General features: G+C 43.5%; 2 protein-coding genes across 7 annotated transcripts; one reads left to right on the plus strand and one right to left on the minus strand.

Annotated features, from left to right (window-relative positions):
- The first annotated feature begins 189 nt into the window (after nt 1-189).
- gcnt3 (glucosaminyl (N-acetyl) transferase 3, mucin type) lies at nt 190-17998 on the plus strand. Of its 5 annotated transcripts, none has more exons than XM_035395184.1 (4): nt 190-1801; nt 3691-3778; nt 12499-12589; nt 17138-17998. In XM_035395184.1, exons 1-4 carry the CDS (start codon nt 489-491, stop codon nt 17200-17202), a joined length of 1557 nt encoding a protein of 518 aa, XP_035251075.1. In that variant the 5' UTR covers nt 190-488; the 3' UTR covers nt 17203-17998. The 5 variants fall into 5 exon arrangements, 4 of the variants coding, with proteins under 4 accessions (XP_035251075.1, XP_035251076.1, XP_035251077.1 ...); XM_035395185.1 differs by lacking the exon at nt 17138-17998 and adding an exon at nt 16991-17099; XR_004762709.1 differs by lacking the exons at nt 12499-12589; nt 17138-17998 and adding exons at nt 6541-6681; nt 8982-9621 and having other exon boundaries at nt 192-1801.
- Nucleotides 2252-20075, minus strand: bnip2 (BCL2 interacting protein 2). 2 transcript variants are annotated; one of them, XM_035395188.1, is made up of 11 exons: nt 18802-20075; nt 13251-13346; nt 12430-12506; nt 11956-12141; nt 9617-9799; nt 8320-8422; nt 8081-8212; nt 6566-6652; nt 6365-6463; nt 5781-5816; nt 2252-3159 (listed from the first exon to the last, which is right to left on the minus strand). In XM_035395188.1, the coding sequence occupies exons 1-11, from the start codon at nt 19188-19190 to the stop codon at nt 3102-3104; spliced, it is 1446 nt and encodes a 481-aa protein (XP_035251079.1). In that variant the 5' UTR covers nt 19191-20075; the 3' UTR covers nt 2252-3101. The 2 variants fall into 2 exon arrangements, with proteins under 2 accessions (XP_035251079.1, XP_035251080.1); XM_035395189.1 differs by lacking the exon at nt 5781-5816 and having other exon boundaries at nt 18802-20073.
- Nucleotides 20076-20201: the final 126 nt, after the last annotated feature.

Consider the following 20201-nt stretch of genomic DNA (forward strand, 5'->3'; position numbering starts at 1 on the left):
TCATAATGGTCACACAGTGCACATGCAATGGGCATACAGCGAGTATTTCTGAGCATGGAAATACAAAATCTTATGGAACTGTCACATGATTTTCGCAGTTATTGGAATACATTTTACATATCTAGTTACAAAATACAAAGACAAATGTTTCAAATGTAATTTTTTAATCAGAAGCTAAGAAAGATTTTGTTTTAAACATTTCAAACTAGGATTCCAAGAATTTTAAAATTCAATTTTAAAAGAAACACTTTAGAGGTGGCCATGAGTGATTTGTAATGCTTTAGGAAGAGTTTCTTTGACAGTTAGAAGTTCTTATCTTTATATTTCCGCTACTCCTGCTTGTTGATGATTAACACTTAACATGGGGTGTGGTTTTGCTACTTGACTTTGCATTACATTCCCATTGAAAAGATCAGTTGTTTTTAGGCAGGATCGGGTCAGCGTAGATCCATTTAAGCTAGAATTAGTCTTTAAAATACTCGTTGACAATGGTCATGTGGAAGAAACTGAAATTTCAGGAACCATTGATAAGAACCTTGTTTATTCTCATTGGTGCATCGATTACCTGTCTGTGGCTGTCGTCAGGAAACAGCTGCGCTGGTGACGAGCAGGATCCCAGACCCACTCACCTTCTCGGGGAGGACCGAGCCAGTCTACTGGCCTGCTCGGCCATCATCAGAGGGGACATGGAAGGCGCCGAGGAGGCGGACCTTGTTAGGCTGCTGGCCTCTAGGAAGAAGAGCAGGCTTCTGTCCGAGGCTTTCTTCCTGAACGCTACGCGGGACTGCAAGGTTTACGTGAGGGAGAGGAAATTCCTCACCTCGACTCCGAGCGCGGAGGAGGTGGAGTTCCCCATCGCGTACTCCATGGTGGTCCACGAGAAAATCGAGATGTTCGAGAGGCTCCTGCGGGCTATATACGTGCCCCACAACGTGTACTGCGTGCACGTGGACCGCAAGTCCCCAGAGGCCTTCAGGCTTGCCGTCCAGGGCATCATCTCCTGCCTGCCCAACGTGTTTGTGGCCAGCAGGCTGGAGAGCGTGATATACGCGTCCTGGTCCCGGGTGCAAGCGGACCTCAACTGCATGGAGGACCTCATGAAGTCGCCGGTCCGGTGGAGGTACCTGCTCAACACCTGCGGCACCGACTTCCCCATCAAAACGAATGCGGAGATCGTGCGAGCTCTCAAACAGCTCAACGGCAGGAACAGCATGGAGTCCGAAGAGACGAACAACTACAAGAAAGGCCGCTGGATGTACCGCCACAACGTGTCGCACGCCGTGATCAGGACAAACCTGAAGAAGGATCCTCCCCCCATCAGCACCCCTATGTTCTCTGGGAACGCCTACTTCGTGGTCACCCGGGAGTTTGTGAGGCACCTGTCTGAAAGCCAGGAGGTGCGGTCCCTCATCGAGTGGGAGAAGGATACCTACAGCCCCGACGAACACCTGTGGGCCACCCTGCAGAGAATGCCCTCCGTCCCCGGCTCCGATCCCCCCAACAGCAAGTACCAGCAGTCGGACATGGAGGCCATCGCCCGCCTGGTGAAGTGGAGCTACCTGGAAGGGGACGTGAGGAAGGGTGCGCCCTACCCGCCCTGCACCGGGACTCACCGAAGAGCCGTGTGCGTCTACGGCACCGGGGACCTCCACTGGATGCTCAGCCAGCATCACCTTTTCGCCAACAAGTTTGACCCCGAAGTGGACGACCTTGCTATCAGGTGCCTGGAAGCGCACCTCCGTTACAAAGTGGTTTATGGGGAATCATTAACTGCAGTGGTGCACAGGGATTTTCCAGAAAGGTAATTAAAAAGTAAGGTGAAGTTAATACATAAAAATGTTCGGGATCGTGTAAAAGTATAAACGTTTCCTTGCACCTCATCTTTTTTTACACACTTTATTGCAAAATTTGGCCACTCCTGCTGTGCCACTTTAGCAATACATACAGCACCATCTAGTGGACAATGCTTCCTTTCCTGGAAATGTGGTCTGAACTCATCCTCTTCTGTACAGGTAAATTAAAAATTCAGCAGATTCCTGTTCGCAGACCATTTCTAATTGTAACCACAGCACTGCAAATTGTTCAAACTATGCATACATTAAATATTTAAATAAAATGATTTTCAAAATTAATACTTGCACATGTAGTAAACAAACTTTTAAAATTTAGCTGTAATTTAAGTAAATTAAAATGCGTTAATGTGAGTTTCCTTTGAGTGCTGAAGAACACATTAATGACAAGAACACGCCCACCTATTCAGATTATTTCTTGCCATTTACTGTTCCCACTTTCCAGTATGCGGAGATGCCAGTAACCTTCAAAACAAGCCCAAAATTTCAATACGGTTTACTTTGTGGTAAATTGATGCACAAGATCTCCACCAACGACCTTTTTTTTTTTTTTTTTAAAACATCACACAACATAATTCAGAGATCAACTGGCCTTAAAAACTTTGAAACCTTTATTCTAGAACTTTGTTTTCCAGAACTTTCCCTTTGTTTCTCTTCTGTCTCCATTTTCTGCAGATAAGCAGGTAGAGGAAATACACCGTGCAGACATTCAGGTGCGAGTCCCAACAGACATCCGCAAAGGGACAGGTGTGACTTTACACCAGCTCTACACAAATGCAACACGATCTGTGGGTCTGCTGACCTACAAAATAAATTCAAATCACAACCATAAAAATATATTACTCTGACCTTTTATCGCTTATTTGAATATATGTACACATTTAAATGTAAAGAGGAACATGCATCAACCATTCGTAACAGAGTGCCTTAAATATCCGCAAGATACAATGTTAACTATGACGAAACCTAAGTTTGGCTTGATACATAAAAAGGTTATAAAAATGTAACGGCGTGTTGTGATATAGACCACAGATCAAGTGTTTTGCAGACTAACACAGCAGTGATAGGATTTCCGACGTAACAGATGCCCATGACTCGGACGTGAAAGGCACTTGATTGTTCCAGTGCTGAAACAGTTACAAAGACCGGCAGGCTGAGGACACGAAGACTGTAAAACTACGGCCCGCTGTAGATCGGCGTCCTTCCATCTCGTCCTTCTCCCGAACGGCGCCCCCTGCTGGCGCCCGCGCCTCACTGCGGAGCGGCCGCGCTGGTGGTCTCCGCCTTCCCGTGCATGTCCCGGTCGATCCTGAGGGGAACAAACGCTCGTCAGCTCGTGGGCCCAGGCACGCTCAGACCCACCCTAGCGTCCTACTGTAACGCTTTACTGTGAGTGTGTGATGATGCGTCGATAGAACTGGGGGATTATGGGTGCATTCAGCAGTGTATCCCTGTCGCTCCTCTGGTTGACTGCAGTCTGCCTATATTTAGCTGCACGTGACATTTACTTGTCCTCAGCTGAAAGCCTGTGCAGCTGAGCTGACGGACGGCACAGTAAAATGAAGTGGAGACTGACAGCCTGTGCCTCAGGGCAGTGGAGCCAGGCATGGCACTTTCCCACTGCTTCAGCATTGGGCCCGCTAACAAAAATGAGCTTCTATAAAAAAATAAAAATAAAGTTTTTCATTTTGCATTGGAACTGACTTAACGGCTCACGCAAGATTATTAAACATCACACAGGCATTATGACTATGGTATACTGGCATGTTACATCTGAATCTGTTATTCTAAACTTGGTATTGTGTGTTTAAGTGTGTTTTTAACTTTGTTCCTTACGTAGCACTTATGATCGGAATGCTGCCAAAGAAAAAGACCCACTTCACGTTAAGGGTTACCCATTCCACTTCAGTGCTGCCAAAAATAGCAAGGTATTTAATCAGCCTTCTTCTTAGGCCCTTCAGTCCCATTTTCTCAAGATAAAGTCTTACTTCTGCCCACAGTGTGACATCATCCAACACTGCTACACCGTACATAATGTCATTTCTTTGGTCAAGTAATGCATTTAGCCTCTTACAGTACTGATAAGCCTACTGATGTCAATGCAATGTTCAAATTCAGTTCATAGTCTATTATATTTCCAAAACCATTAAATATAATAGACTATGAACTTATATTGGGACGATGCACAATTGTTCAAAAATGACTGCAAAAGTAAAACCTAATCAAATCTGGATTAGGATCATTCATCTAAGAAATCAGACAATCGGCTACCTAAATGGTCTTGTTGTAAAAGTTCTCATGTAATTTGTTGAATGAGACAAAGAAAACCCATAAGTCTTGATAACACACATAATTCTCCTCGTCTGCGTCGCTGCAGCATGGTTCCAGCCACAATGTAGCAGGCAGTCTAAAGCTCCTGATCAATACTCCACAGCTGGACTGTGTTTTTGGGTGCAACAGTAATATTAAATATCCGGCATCACTGAATAACAGTACAGAAATTGCTGTTACCACATCCCATTTCATATCTCCACAGAATATTAGAATGTCAATCTGATAAATATGAATTTGACCGGTTAGTAATTATGGCAGATTGACCATGCACCTACAGCACATTTTTGTTTGCTGGTTTTGTGTATGTTTGCATTAGTCCGTCTCCGAGGCAGGTGTTAAAGGACTGAAACGAGTGTTACAGTACGCAGACGGGTGTGAGGCTCAACCAGACACAAGTGCAGTGAAGACTCACTCCCCCTGCTGGGTGACATGAAAAGTACACAACACAGCAAACCCCATCACCCGTGTGAACACTGTCCATCACCAGTCACCACAAAACCAACACCAAAAAGACCTTGAAGCTAATATTGCATGGACTGGTGAACTGCAATGTGTCGTTCAATAATAATACATGATGTTTTTCTATAAGTTTAACAAAATGGAATAAATATAAAATGTCTTCATTACAGCTGTTGTGAGCAAGCAGAATAGTGGCTTAAAATTTACGGTCATAAGTCTATTAGACAATATACCCCTGCCCCCCACAATTTTTGTATTCAGAGGGTGAAGACAAGTACATTATGATATTATGAAAAGGTAGTGAGGGACCATCATGCAAGCAGGTTTTGTGTTCTGTGTAATCAGCGGGTTTTGTAAGTGGCAGATGTGATATACTGCATTGTAAAAGATTTAACAAAGCGTGATGTGAGTTCTTGCAGAACAATCTTCAATATAATTTTCATTACTTGCAATAAGGCATTACTGAAATCAATTAATTGGTTAGCTTTGAGACTGAGAAAACTACATGACAGATTTTGAGTGATGAATTTAATTTGGTTTTAAAGCACCAAAATAGAAGATTGCTACAGTCTATTTCTTCCTTGTTGGGAGTTATCTTTAGAAAGGCTCACGTCATATAGTGACTAGTTTCAGAAACACACCCAATGAGATTTAACTCGATAAAGTTCAGGGCTGATGTCATCAGTCTGGTCGTTTAATGGTGTACCTGGCCATAATGGTTCTTGGAAAAAGCCATTGATAAAATAGAATGGCAACACAAAGTCAAAACACACCACTGTCTTGTTTCAAAGTCATGGATTTGAAGGGGTCAGATCTCGAAACTTTTGCACTTGCCAAAAAGACATCAACTTTTGCGAAAGCGGGACTGAGCATTTGAGAAGCTGACGGGAGCTCCGAAGGCACGAGTTCTTACAGCTCCAGATGAAAGGGGGAAACACTGACAGTACGTGAGATTCGGCATACGGGCTGACTGGCATCGACAGGGAAGTTCTCTTCCTCTAATCTCACCCCTGAGGGTACCACTGGAAGTTTCTGCAGCATTCCTCAAAGCCAACCAACTGATTATCTGTTAGTTTCCGTGCAGTGCGAAAGCACCCGCTGAAACCACGCTCGGTTTCCAGCGGTGGAGGTGGATACCTTTTACGCCTTTTCCTATTTTTTTCTTCATCATACCTTTGAAAGGGGGAGGAGGGGGGCAGGGAAGAGTGGTTAGGGAACAGAGAAAACTTGGGGTTTGACAGCCAACAGCGAACATTCGGAGAAGAACGGTTTCCGTCCAGAATCCGGAGAGGAGCTTTTCCTCTGCGGTGTTAAAACCCGTGTGCGAAATGCATTTCATTCCTCTCAAGCTTTCAGAGGTCAGCTGTTCTGCAGGGGCCAATCAAAGAGATTAAGCTTCTTTGCAGACATCTTAAAGGACATGGACACTCACATCCAGACCTGGGTCAATACGTCAATTTGTTTTAGATTCAAATACTTTTCTGTGCTCTATTGATCTTGCCTGGTGTAATTGAGCCTGCCAATATGGCCAGAAGGGGTTTGCACTTTTTGAGAGTATTTCGTTGGTTCCAATACACCAGACCAGATCAGTAAATCGTTTAAAAGTATTTGAATCCAAAACAAATACATATTTGACCAAGGTCTGCTCACATTTAACTTAACACTGAAATGTTTCTAGATGCTGTGGTGAGTAGGTGAAAATTTAGCCAGGGCAAACTTACTCTTTGATGCACTCCGGTATCGACACGTATTCCATGGGAACTAATTCAGCCAGGTCCATCAGGCTGAATACATACTTGATTTTTTGGCTAAACTTTGAGCTAAGGAGAAAGAAGAGCAAGAAGTTGGCACTAATCTTATTCAGTTTGGCCGTGAATGTCCATTAAATATTCAACAGGCATGACAAAGCTGTACTGCCTCACCTTATGAAGGGTTTTGTGATGGCAAGGAGTGTGCGGATGAACCAAGAGGGGTGGACGATGATCAAAGACTTCAGATTCTTGCGTAACCTGAGACCACGACCGAGGCCAGACAGAAGGTTAGCTGGGTTCAAATTCAAATACGCATTAACGACAAAACGGCATGGTACAATGTTTTAAGGTAAAATGTTGCTGAAGCAATACAAAGTAAGTGTCTAGAAAATCTGAACAAAATATAAAAAGGGAGAAAAAAATATTATTAACTCTAAAGACTTATTGTCTAACTCTAAAGACAAGCGATCCAATCACTCCCAAAGCTCTGCTCAGCTGCTGAAAGAAACTGTATTTAGCAACTGTTCTGCTAATAGGCAGCTTTATAATCCACTCTGTACACACTTCAGACCTGAGATGTCATGCTTATTATGTGTTTTTGTAATGCAATGTGGTACAAATGGCTTGAAAAGCACAGTGTGTAATTTCACGGCGAGGTTACTTCAGAGGAAGTGTACCTACATGTTATGACCTACATAACTGCCACCACAGGCTAATGCTCGTGTTTAAGTGGTTATCTGACAGTCAAAACAAACGTGCATCTGCAAACACTGAAGCAAAGTTAGAACAGTTTAAATTCAAATTAGTGCGTCAGCGAAAAGACATTTCATTTACAATCACAAATATTTTCTGATCACTTTTCACACGATAACAACAATAAGAGATAATACACAGATAATAAACTCCTCTGTGAACAGCCAGTAGTCAATAAAAAAAATGTACAGTGCCCTGAAGAAGTATATCCCCCCTTCATGATTTCCTATATCGCATATTACACTGAATGGTTTCAGATTTCTAGACAAAATATAATTAGACAGTTATCAAACACCTATATCACCAATGTGAAAGATTGTCCCCTTAAACTTAACGGGTTGCACCACCTTTAGCAGCAGTAAGCGGAACCAAACGCTTCCTGTAATTTGATATCAGTCTTGCACACCACTGTGGAGCAATTCTAGCCCACACTTCTTTGCACAACCGCTCTCCTTCAGACGAAGTAGTACGTTTCTGAGCAGGAACTGCTTGTTTTGCAGTTCTGCCACAGCATCTCTACTGGGTTCAAGTCCAGGCTTTGACTAGGCCACTCCAAAACTTGAATTTTGTTTCTTTTCAGCCATTCAGATGTGGACTTGCTTTTGTGTTTTGGATCATTGTTGCATAGCCCAACTACGCTTCAGCTCATGGACGGATGACCAGACATTCTCCTTAAGAATATTCTGGTACAGAGCAGAATTCATGGTTCATAATTGAGTAACTATTACTTTTGGTGATAACTATTTTCATGAAAAATGAAAAGAAAAAAAAAAAGAAAAAGTTAGTCAATTTCCCTTGGTTACATTTAGTCTAAACACCTGAAACCATTCATCAAATATGACAAATATTCAATAGAGAAAATCATGAAGGGCGCAAATACTTTTGCATAACAATGTATAAGAAATAAACCAAAAAAAGGTACGGTCTCCTCACCTTCGGTCAATCTGCTGGTAACACTTCCTCAGCCAGCCAACGCTGGGCATCTTCCTGCGGGACGTCGCTCCGTTGAGATACACGATCATGTAGTTCTCAGCTACCAGCAGCTCCAGAGTCCCAATCACATACCTGTAGGGATGTGGCATCGGCCAATGAAATGCCAAACTGGGACTCGTAAAATGACCCTAAGGCCAAAGCCATTGAACGTATAATTGGTCCCTTTGACGTGGTCTTACTTGAAAAGATTGTCCATGATGTATCTGTAGTTTGGTTGACTGCTTTCAGGCATAAAGCATACAGCAAACACAATGACAGCATTCAAGCCGTCTCCATAGTAACCTACAACAAAAAAAAATTAATTGAAAAAAGTACCACAGATGTTGTGCACCAAAACCAAATTAAGAGCCATAATAACGCACAAAACAAATGTACAATAAAAAAAACTTTAAACACTACTAATACTGTAAAATGCACCTTAAAATGTAAGTAAAATGCATTTACAATGCACTATTAGCAAGGCATAGCTGAGCAGTCCTAAATGCAGCAGAACTTTTTCTGCAGTGTACTGCGCCATGTGGCCAGCACCGCGGTCAGACCCCCAGTCTGGTGAGTGCCCTCGCATTGAAGCACCTCCGCCCGACCCCATTGTAATTAGTAATCATATGCAGAGTGCCAAGCGGGGCTTTGGAAACAGCTGTCAGGGGCGAGAGAATGGCCCTCTCAGGAAACAGACGGCGGGACGGTCCCATTGAAGGATGTCTGGGGCCGCCATTAACGGGCCGTCCCATTAATCAAGCCGTGCCTATAGTGCCTCCAAACTGACTACACCCCCCCACCGCCCGCCCCCCCCCCCCCAACAAAACAAGAGCATTCTCTCTCTCTCTGACTTTCTCTCCAGAGCCGTGGTGTCTTGAGGCTGCAGCGATTATGACAACCCATGTGAGTGCCGTGGCCTTGACAACGGAAGACGCTTGTCTGGACCCCCTTAGCAAGTGGTGCCAGCCCGCTTTGGTCCGTTGCTGGGGTAGCAACCCTCCTACAGGCCACTCTGATCTACGCTCCCGTATCACAACCCGATGGAGATGCAGGAGTTCACCGACTCTTATTCCCCATATTTCAAAACCCATGACCTGCTCAGGGTGAACCATTTCATGGTTGGTGATTGTTCTAAGGACATGATATGGAGAATTTAGCTAGTGTTGAATTTAATTTCATTCTTAGCTTTCTTTTCATCCTGGGCACTGGGTCCACTTTGATCAGTTGAAATAGAACTAACCATTTTTAAATTATAACAAAAGAAAACGAAAGGAACCTTTCAGTGAATAACCACCACCAACACACTGCGATTATGGGTCGACAACCAACTACTCGGTGTGGCACATCTCGCCCCATGCAGTCTCAGTGTAGGCTTCTCCAAAAGTGAAACGACCGAGATGATTTTAAAATGAGGAGCATGCTGAGAAGACTGAGGTGCAATCACAGAGTCGAAATGACTCCGCACCCATGGCGATGGGCTGTGCCGGTTTCGCTGACCTCCGTGGCTGATGACCCTCTTGTAGGGCTCGATGGCCTTCATGTCCACGCGGTGCTCCTGCTCGCCGATCCGGAACACTCTCCAGCGCCGGCCCTCCTCGCGCTCCTCGGCGGCGGAGTACTCCGGCACTGACTCCACCCCCTTGTGCAGCAGCTCCCTGGCTTTGGGCTTGGGGAGGTCGTCTGGGGAGAGGAACGGCCGTTTAGAAAGAAGGTGAGTGGCTCGTTCTTCAGGGGGTGTGTTCATACTGACATTCAAGGGGAAGGGGGGGGGGGGGGGGGGTGAAGGCAATTTAAGTTGTAGCTTTGGAGGGGAAAGGAAACCACAATGGAAACATTAAGAATTCACCAACAATGACAGTCGGCCTCATCCTGCAAGGAGCAAGGTGGGCTTCAGCTGGAAAGGGTTCCACGTGTTCCCAGTAAATTACCTTCTGCCACTAATACAGCGAGAGCCCACATGATACCAGCTGTGATCAGACATGCCTCTCCTCCAAGTGGCACTAGCTCTCTCCTGTAGTACCATGTGGACTGTAGTGTGGTAACGGGTCACTCGCTGACAGGCGAGGACATCACTTCATTTAACTCTTTATTTCTGATGTAATGGACCAACCTTCAGATTTAAGGTCAGTACAGGTTTCATAGGCTGTAAGTGTACATTGGAAGATCTGAATAGAATGTGTGTGCTTTTGGAACAGCAGAGGCATAATTCAAACAAATACAACAGATCTGAGCCCCTGGAGTCCTACAACTAAACCACAACTTCAGCTACAGTAGCTCATCAAGGCCAAATTTAATTTCTTTGCCTTTCCGGAAGAACCTTAACTCCACTGCTTGACCTCAACACAAAGTGATCAGTGTGTATAGCGTGCAGACTTTGCCCCTTGTTCTGCGATTTCAAAATTGGACCCTCATTGATACATTTGATTTCTGCTGCTAGAAAAGCGCCAGACGGTGATTAAGCACTTATGCGCTGCAGACAATTCATTATACATTCTTGATCAACTGGACGACCCAATCAGAATTCATAATCACACAACCAATTATTTTGCTTTGTGTTCAACATTTGAGCTGAAGCGAGGAAAAGGAGGATCTGGAGGGTCCAACAAGAAGCTGGTCACAGATTATACTGAATATGATCAAGTCCAGCCAGGTGCAAATGCACATTGGCCCATCTCTCTCCTTTAACCCTGTGCTGAGTGCCCTGTGATACCTGTGCAAGCACCTGCACAGACACAGCACATCCAGCTGTGCTTACAGATGAGAGTGAGCTGCTGCCTCACCCCGCCTCAGGCCTTCTGGTCCATTCCAGTACATGTACCTCGCCTGTGTAAGAACCTGAGCCTTAGCCATTAGAAAGAGCAAGAACACCAGGCTTTCACGTGGCTCTGGTCATGCAACATCATCACTGGATTAAAAAATGTGCTTGTCCAAGAACATCTCTGCGAAACGTTCAATGTGGCTAAAGTCGCCCACCCATGTTAATCTAAATGAAACTTGTTTACTTCATACTAAGATGGTTCACTTTTTTTTTAAATGTGTGATTTAAAAAAACCCCAAAACTTGCAAGCCATTTGCATTCTTCTTATGCCATTGGTATAAATTACAGCACCGGACAGCCATCAAAAAACAAATGAAAAAATTTAAAAGAGCATCTCAATTTGAAGATACGAGGAGGAAGAACATGCAAAAACAATCCAAATTTAAAAAAGAAAAATGAGGATGAAACACATCATCAGAGCAAACTTGATTGGTTCACATAACCAACGCACGCATGTGGGGAACACAAAGGTAAATGATAATCACAGCTTTGGGGATCTGATTGCCTTGTTAAGGAGGTGACGTTCTCACAGGGAGACCTTACCACTCAGGAGAGAAACCTGAGGCCGGTTAGGAGCCTCTTTCCCAGCGCAAGGAGCGGAAGCAATCCTTCCGGGAGAGAGGGGAAAGCAGAGAGTGGAGACACAAAAAAACAGAAACACCTTTTAAACGCGCCGAGGACGCGCCGAACCTTCAGCGATGCGTTCCAGCGCACGCCCCCATCGGCTGCAAAACTAAGGAGACTGCAGGGATGCAGAACACTTTAATGTGTAAATACAGCTTCCGCTGGCTGTGGACCTGCAAGAGAGTTTCCCCTAATACTCGAGGCCAAAATCCAGCACTGCAGGCTTTCTAAAATCTAGATTCCTGAAAATCTGAGCAACAATTAGAGGAATTCAGAAGGAGAAGTTTCCTGGCTGGAGAAAAAGCCTGTGGATCGCGGCTCTGGGCTTTGACGGTCAAGGTTCCTGTGCTAAAGTGCTAAACCGGGTGGCCCTAGCGAGGGCGCGTTCCCATACCTTCCCACTCAAACTCGTTGCTGTTGTCGGAGGGCGTGTCGATCTCGTCCAGGTCCAGGTCGCCGCTCTCCTCCAGCTCGTCGGACAGAACCGAGCCATCGCTGCGGTCCAGGGTCAGGCTGATGTCGGGCGCCACCAGCTTCTTCTTCACTTTCTTATCCCTGTTCGACCCACAGGGCTGCGTGGCTGAAAAGGACGATTCCTTAATTGTGAAAAGAAATCTCCAGAGGATGTTACCACATACGCGGGTGCAACTTCCTGGGGGAGTGACCAAACCAAGAAATGAAGAAAAAGTGGGGCAGCCCTTCCTCGCTAAATTATGTCTTTGGATAAAAACGTCTAATATAAGAAATTTCTTTTAACACTACATCCTTAACATAAAAACTTTACTTTTCCTGTTTTCTCCCCAATTTTGCGATGCATGGACATGCATGCGCCATTAACGGGAAAACCCACCCAGCAGTGGGATCTTACCGGCTTCTCCGTCCTCTGGGGCACCGGTGAAGAGCTCCTCATCCATCTGTATGTCCTCCTCTTCCTCAGGCAGTGGCCTACAATGCAAAGCCACATCTGACAACCCGGAACCATACCGCCATCACCAGGCTCCACACATCAAACCCAACAGAGTGCTACGGTTTGTAGTCATAAAACCTGAAAGTTAACATTTTTTGAGCATTGGGTTTCCTTGGCAGATTTCCAATTCTGTTTTCCCATAGAGCTTTCGTTTTCTGCCGAAAAAAAGGTCTGTGGTTAACGTAAGGCTAAGAAAAGTTTCATGTTTTGTTCTACAAGACAAATTACATCCATTGATATCTAAACCGTGGATTCTGAAGCTGTTCTGTGCTTTAAAAAAGTAAGTTGCTAACAAGCCGCTATATTGCAACTACAACGGCTTTCGCGTGCAGATGGGCTAGTATGGAAAGTTGAGTGGTGGTTTCCAGAAATGCAACCATTGTTGTAGTTTCAATATAGTTTCAGTTGGACAACATTAAACCTGTACTTACCAAATATGATTTTGGCTTAAAACAGAAAAAGAAATTTTAAAAAACAACATGTGCTATTAAGCTTGTTACCAAATCTTGAGACAAAGCTTTGTTGTGGGTACTGAGACGAGACTGAAATCCACCCTAATCCAGACTGTATTGTGATATATTGAAAAACTCCCAGTGCTTTTGTCTGCTCACATGCAGCTCTAAAGTTATTGCCTGTGGCAGCATGCTTATTTTCACTGTAAGCTGAAGCAAGGCAGACCAAGCTACATTTTTAATTACAGGCGTGAAAGAGGCTTTCCATACCTGGGGAAATCCTCATCCTGCCACTCCTCCTTTAGCTCCACCCCCTCCATTCTTAGCCGCGCCTCTGTGGTGGCCACGGACTCCTGACGCTCCAGACTGCAGAAAACAAAAACAAGCAAACAAGCATTAGTTATGAGGTGCGTTCACCTTCACACTGCTACATAGCCAATGGTAATGAGCCAAATAAATAGCAGTCTCCATCTAGCACGTTCATTGGCTGATTCAGCAGGCATTGTAGATCCCCGACTCATCCTCGTTGCGTACCTGAGCTCAAGCCTTTAGTGTGGCTGGATGTGTAGAAAAGAAAAAAATATTCTTCACTCTACATCTATCCTACACAGTTTGATGCACCTAGTAAAATATATAATTCTATTTAATGGTCAGTGTTGCTGAAGTGATGTTTTCTGCTGGCTATTACTGGTTATATGTGCTCCCTTAACCCGTACTCTTAAACTGCACTGACCCCAAGCAGTTAGCATCCACACCCAGCTGACTCCCCTGAAATTATATATTTTTTTGGTCTTTAACCTCTTAAGGAACAAGCCAAATTTTGCCAATCCTTGCCCATTTAGGGGGTACCCTATTTAAAGCTTTATAACTCCAGACGTGAACACCACAGAGACTTGAAAAATGGCTTAAATGAAGCAAGACATTTGTACAATTTACAATACTAACACAGATTAGTTTATATTCATAATTTTGGAAGAAATAAAGTGCCACAAATGCAATTGTTTTGACAAAAAATCCAAAATAAATTTGCACTTTTTAAGTTTGCAATGAAATACTGCGAGATTGAATATATGCAGGAGGTTAAACTATACATGTGCTAGGTCAAAAACTTCTTGACCAGAAGTTCATAAAATCTAAGGGTGGATATGTAGAACTACTATAGATGTATGAAGCAAAAACTAAGCAGTGTATCCAGCATCTCCAAATCTATCCAAAATGTCTAAATTATGCATTGCTGTAAATCATAACATATCCATGTATTTCACTACAAATCAACTGTTTTGACTCAAGAAAATCACTGTTGCATAATTTTCAAATGGGAATTACAAGCTTTCAGTCAGTACAGTGGTCTAAAATAGCTAGGTGTCCAGAAACATATCCAAAATCTCTCCAAAATTGAATAAAATGCTTTTTGTCCATTATAAAGCATATAAATGAGCCCCTTATGAGGGTTTAAGATGAAACATTGCTATCAGATTAAAAAAATAATGCAAAAACATTGTCACACAATGCGGTACAGTACCTAAATGTGTAATAATTAACTCGTGTGTATTTCTATACTCTGTACTCTCGTATGTTTTCTTGTATGGGGATGAGACAACATGAAAACAATTTTCACCCGTCCACCACGTTTTGGCAATGTTCCAGCTCTGACGTCATCACTGTTGCATGCTTCGCAAAAACTATTACACTTCCGTCTAACGCTTACATTACAGTGTGAAATATTTACATTATATAACACCACTAACCTATTTAAAGATACTCAATTTCAAAAATAACGTATATAACCGAAATATTTTGAACGGTAATACTTACATAGCAATGATGAAATCTCCTCTATGTTCAGTAGATAGAGACAGAGACAGTATCAATGCTATTGTTCTATTCGCTTCTGTTTTGCTCCAGAAAACGATGTCAGCTAGGTCTATCAGCAAACATATGGCTTAGCTATGTTCAGAAGTCCTCAATAATAATAGTATTTTCCAAGAAATTACGAAATATCCTTGAACACGTTTCGTTAGGTGCATCGTATTTGTCTGCTAACAGAGTGATTGCGTAAGTGAATGCTATGCTAAGAATATTTTCTGTTACGCTGACCTATAAAACGCTATTCCAAAAGCAGAATTAGACATGTTATACATCGTTAGAAAGCTTATACTCTCGCCTACCGAATAAATGAATTGTAAATAAAGTCAGACTGTACTAAAAAGGGCGACGACGCCGTAAACAACAGGTGTGGTGTTACGCACAGCTATTTTGGAAGATACCCAGGCGTCACAGATGCGCCTATATTTACCAAACGGATTGTCCAAGACAATATATGACCACGCAGTCTCAAAGGGGACATCTCTACACGTAAAACCAACAGTAAGGTTTTATATTTATTCAATATTTAGTCCCAGATATTGACTGTAGAATGACATGGTATCATTTTTAAAAACTTTTTCTAGTTTATTTCGTTATTCAGTGAGCAGCGTTTTCACTGCTGTATAGGCATATCTTAGGGCTATTGTCAGGTTTATCTTGTTGCTATGACGGAATACGATTTTTTAGAGGTGAAAGAATTTTTTAATGAATGCCAAGATAGACAATATTGTCCATTATGTCAAGGGTGGGGGGTGTTTTTTAGATGAGACTGCAGGGAGGGGGTGTGTGTTAAATGAACGACGGGAGCGACAATGGTGGGGCTGCGAAACTCCGTTTTCGGCATAGTTGTCATGTATCGTCTACTAATGAAACTGAAACAACGCGTTTCTGTTTTCATCTCACACTTTGGTTGCAGTAGCACCGAATGTTTGAGTTTAGTAATTTAGGCACGCGGGCGTGCCCACCACTAGGGGCAATGCGCTAAGAGGTTAAGTGGAGAAAAACAGGCCATATTTTCATTGCCGAAAGGACACTCAATTGATGCAGTATGCCCCTGTAGCCTGGCTGTAGTGAACATCAATGCCCGATTCACAGCCCTCCGAACTGTTCATTAAAAATCAGCCCAGCTACCACCCAGCTACCACCCAGCTGCACAGTTGGGTCTTTGCCTGAGAGGAATTTTCAAATGCGAAGAAGCAGTGTATTAAGGCTAGTGTTGCAGTTCATTGCTTAATTGGACAAAACATATATCCATCTGCTAATGATGACAACAGCTACAGACTGGTCCTTTGATCCACAGGCTCTTGTGAACTGGGGCCCTTATCAAATCACTACGATACTCATACTTACAAATGTGTTTAATGTGGCAAATGTTTGGGTAAATATCAGTGGAAAAGAAACATCAACAAGCGAACACTTGCTGTACAAGATTATTTTTCCCCCTCGTAAATTGTTTTGTAGAATGGCCAAGGAAAATCTAAGAGAAGAATTTAGTCTGACCTTAAAGGAAATGATCAAATGATATTCCCTCCAAGTATTATCCTGCTTAGCCCCTTATTTAGAAATCAACAAACTGTGCAATTGGTGAAATTCAGGATGTTTTTTAGACTAGATGTTTGGTTGAGGCATTAAATTAAAATCAGCCTAATAAAATACTTTTGTAAACATTTTAATTACAACTTCGCATTGACTTTGTTTCAGAGAAAAGCTCCACCTTCACAATGAGAAAATAGAGGAAATAACGACTAATCATTTTGAAAAAGGTTACATAACATTTCCTGTAGATGTTTTAGAACAGCAAAAAAAAAGCAGATGAAATTGAACGCAGGGTTCTTATGGCGATCACACATTGGATTGTATTGCACACAGTTTTCAGGCTGGTTATACTTATGTGATATTGTATGGTGGGAGTTGAGCATGGTCATAACCCAAATGAACCATGATGCTGGAGGTGGTCATAACCCACATGGGTACAGGTATTTTAGAATGGTCTTCTTAACCCAGACATTATCACAAGCAGCCTTTTCTGGGCATCAATAACCCAAGTGGTCATTTATGCACGGGTCTTAGGCTGTTGGTAACTCCACTGATACTGTCTGCAAGTGTTTTTTTGTTGTTGTTATATAACCAATGTGGTACCGCAGGCTGCATTTTCAGGTGGTCATAACCCAAAGAACTGCATGCAGGGCTGTCGTGAGAGTGATAATCCGTACACGTGGTACAGCATGCGGCGAATTTCCCGGTGCTGCCAGGACTGCTTCAGCGATAGCGGCCTCCATTTTGCCCCACAGTCACAGCGACAGGAAAAGGCAAACAGGAAGGAGACGCGGTGTGGCAGTGTGAGGAGCTGACATGAGCAGCAGTGCGGAAGAGCAGTCCACCCTCCTGCTGGAGACGGCCGAGCTAGCGGCCTGCTGCGCACGCTAGCGGTCATGCCCTTTCTCCTAATGAAGACGAGGAATGTCCCAGGATACTGTTACCATCCCTGCCCCCGGTACCCTGGTCTGTGTCAGGCCAGGAAGCTGTGCCTGCTCGGTGCCATTTGTTATTGGGGCGGGGGGCCTTTCCACAGGCAGTTACTTCAGAACCCCTCAGAACAAACACTTTGTTTGAAGATGGATTTACCACCCCCAACAATGTCTTCTCTCCACTGATACCAAGGAAACTGTGGCTTATTACATTTACGACAAAGAAAACGTACCCAAAATGATTTAAGAAGGGAGTTTTCAGGTAAATGTACCAATCAGACCCACCGATCAGGACTAAGGGTTATGAGCAAATACACGCTGCTTACTGTCAGCCTGGAGTTCTACTACGATGAATACAAAACTGTGTTGCCCCCAAAAGGGTAGAGGTGAAGGTGGAATACAAAACCCCTACTGGCAATCTGATATAGCAAAATCCACACAAAACCAGAGATGTAAACAGCACCTAGGGTGGTACTATGGGAAAACTGGAGAGAACAAATGTTTATCCACGCTGAAAGGCCATACAGTGTAATGTGTTCCTGAAAGGCAGAAAGTTTTTTCCTATGATACTTTTTAAAAATATATGCTGACTTACCCCCCAGGACAAAAAGAAAAATTTATTTTAAAAGTACCATATATAATAAGTAAAGAACATTCCTATGAACAATGTAACACCTCTCATTACATCCGATTTTATTTCTTTTACAGGGGTTGGCAAGGTGTGTGTGTGTGTGTGTGTGTCTTGTGGTGGTGGTGGTGGGGGGGGGGGGGGGGGCAGGGTTCAGTTCAGCTGCTGATCTGAACCCCCACCACTCCACCTGCAGGAAGTAGACCAGCTCTTTTCAGGGGTTCACGCCAAGTCAAAACCAGACTCAGCTGCGAACCAAAAAGGGTCTCTTTGAAAGCCCTCTGAAAGGACTGACCAGCAGGTGGATGGAAAATGCTGTCCATTTCTTTCACGGGTTTGTAGCCAAGGAGGCTAAATAAAGTTGATTTTTTAAAAATGAAACTGATATAACATGTACTGCGGCTGTAAAAGTGAATTAAACAATACGACCAATGAAAATATTGAAGGCCAAATAAAAATACTTAACCTCACAATGTTACATAGTCATCGAGTGTAGTGTTATTTGGGATACAGTGTTGCAAATCACATATTTGACCAACATTTCTGGTGAAGGACTGGACAATAAAAGATGTGCATGTAACCACAGAAAAAAGTTACCATTGTGTCTTCCAGACACACAAAGAACGTTGCCAACTAGCTACAGTGTATGATTACTGAAGAGTGTCAGCCACTCCTTCAGCCCTGTTGCTACACGTCGTCACGTCTACCTTACATTCCCTAAGGGTATGTAAAGCAAGGTATCCGTCTGCACTATTGCGTTTACACTTTATATATTCTTACATAGCTAGTGTGCAAGCACATATAGTCATTTGGAAGTAAAGTTTAGCTGAATAACATTGTAGGCAGCGGTGAAACTTACCTTCCATTGTGTATAGAGGAGGGGTTTGGCCGGGGAAGTTCCACTGGAGAGGAAACTTGAACATCGACAATAGGCTGCGTCTCCAGACAATGAACAAAAACATGTTCATTGTCTGGAGTTGTTGTTTGCTGCGGCGGACCTGATGCTTCTGCGTCAGATGCACACTGAGGTTCCCCAACATCACATTTCTCCGACGAAGGGGACGTTTTGTCCACGAAGTCTGCTTCATCTTCACCCGAAGTCAAAGTCGCCGGTGTCGCCGGCCTGTTTTCCAGATCCTCAGATATGCTGGGTGTGTCTGGTTCGGAGCTGCTATTGTTTGAGTTCATATCAATAACATTACTTGTCTCTATAAGCCCCGCGTCACTTTCCGTACATTCAGTAGCCATCAGAGCAGATAACGGTTAATAAACTTCAGTATTTTAAATTTGATGTAACTAGCTAGCCAATGAACCACATTAGGTGCAAAATGTGGCTTCAACAGTGGAGACAATCTCGCTAGTGTAACGAAATGTTAGCATCTGTTACACCATGTATTGTAAACTTTCTAGCGTCAGCTAGCTAGCTAACGTTAAATATCAGTAGACTAACGTAACACTATTACACAACAACAGATTCGTGTAATCCAGAATAATAATTTTTAGCTAGTTTAGACTATATAGCTACAAATTCGTTATTGTTTGATAACTTCCGCAATGTACCACCATGGTAGCTACCTAATCCTTTTAATGTTCCGCTTGACAAGCGATTTCAGAAGCTTTTAACCAAACTAATTTAGCCAACTAACTAGCCAGCTAGATAGGTAGCTGAGCTATACGTTTTTCTGTGTGGCCCAGCAGCACCGACTGTTTGTATTTCCCAGTTCCTTCCTAAGGGACTGATGCAGTGCTGCAAGTTAAAACGGCGACGCTACAGCAGAGAGCAAGTCGCTAGCATTAGCGTTCTGTCTATATATACGCAAACTAATATTCAGCACCCCAGGGTTAAGATATTAGCTATGCGAATTAGACTACTGACTTTTAAGTCAGACAGGTAAGCTTACTATCACACACAGCGGATCACAGCCTAATCACTAATTAGCCAGCTAGCTAACTTTAGCTAACTTTTCCTTGAAACCTGACCGTCCATTGTGAACGGCAACGCGTTAGCTCCTTTACTGGGCCGGCCGATTTCTCAGTCTTCGCTCTGCCACCTCTCCCCAATTTCTCCAGCCCGTGTCACTGCGGTGCAGTTTGTTCTTCTCCCCGTTATTTGGATAACACGCCGTCATCTCCTCCGACCAACTACTGCAAAGTTTCTAAGATATCGCCCCCTGTAGGTGAGGGAAAATAATTACCATGGCTTTGCACGCGCAAAACCAGGACAAGAAGTCCAATTAGTAAGCTCGTCAGCTAGCTAGC

The sequence above is a fragment of the Anguilla anguilla genome, chromosome 16 (assembly GCF_013347855.1).
Source record: "Anguilla anguilla isolate fAngAng1 chromosome 16, fAngAng1.pri, whole genome shotgun sequence".
NCBI classification, from domain to species: domain Eukaryota; kingdom Metazoa; phylum Chordata; class Actinopteri; order Anguilliformes; family Anguillidae; genus Anguilla; species Anguilla anguilla.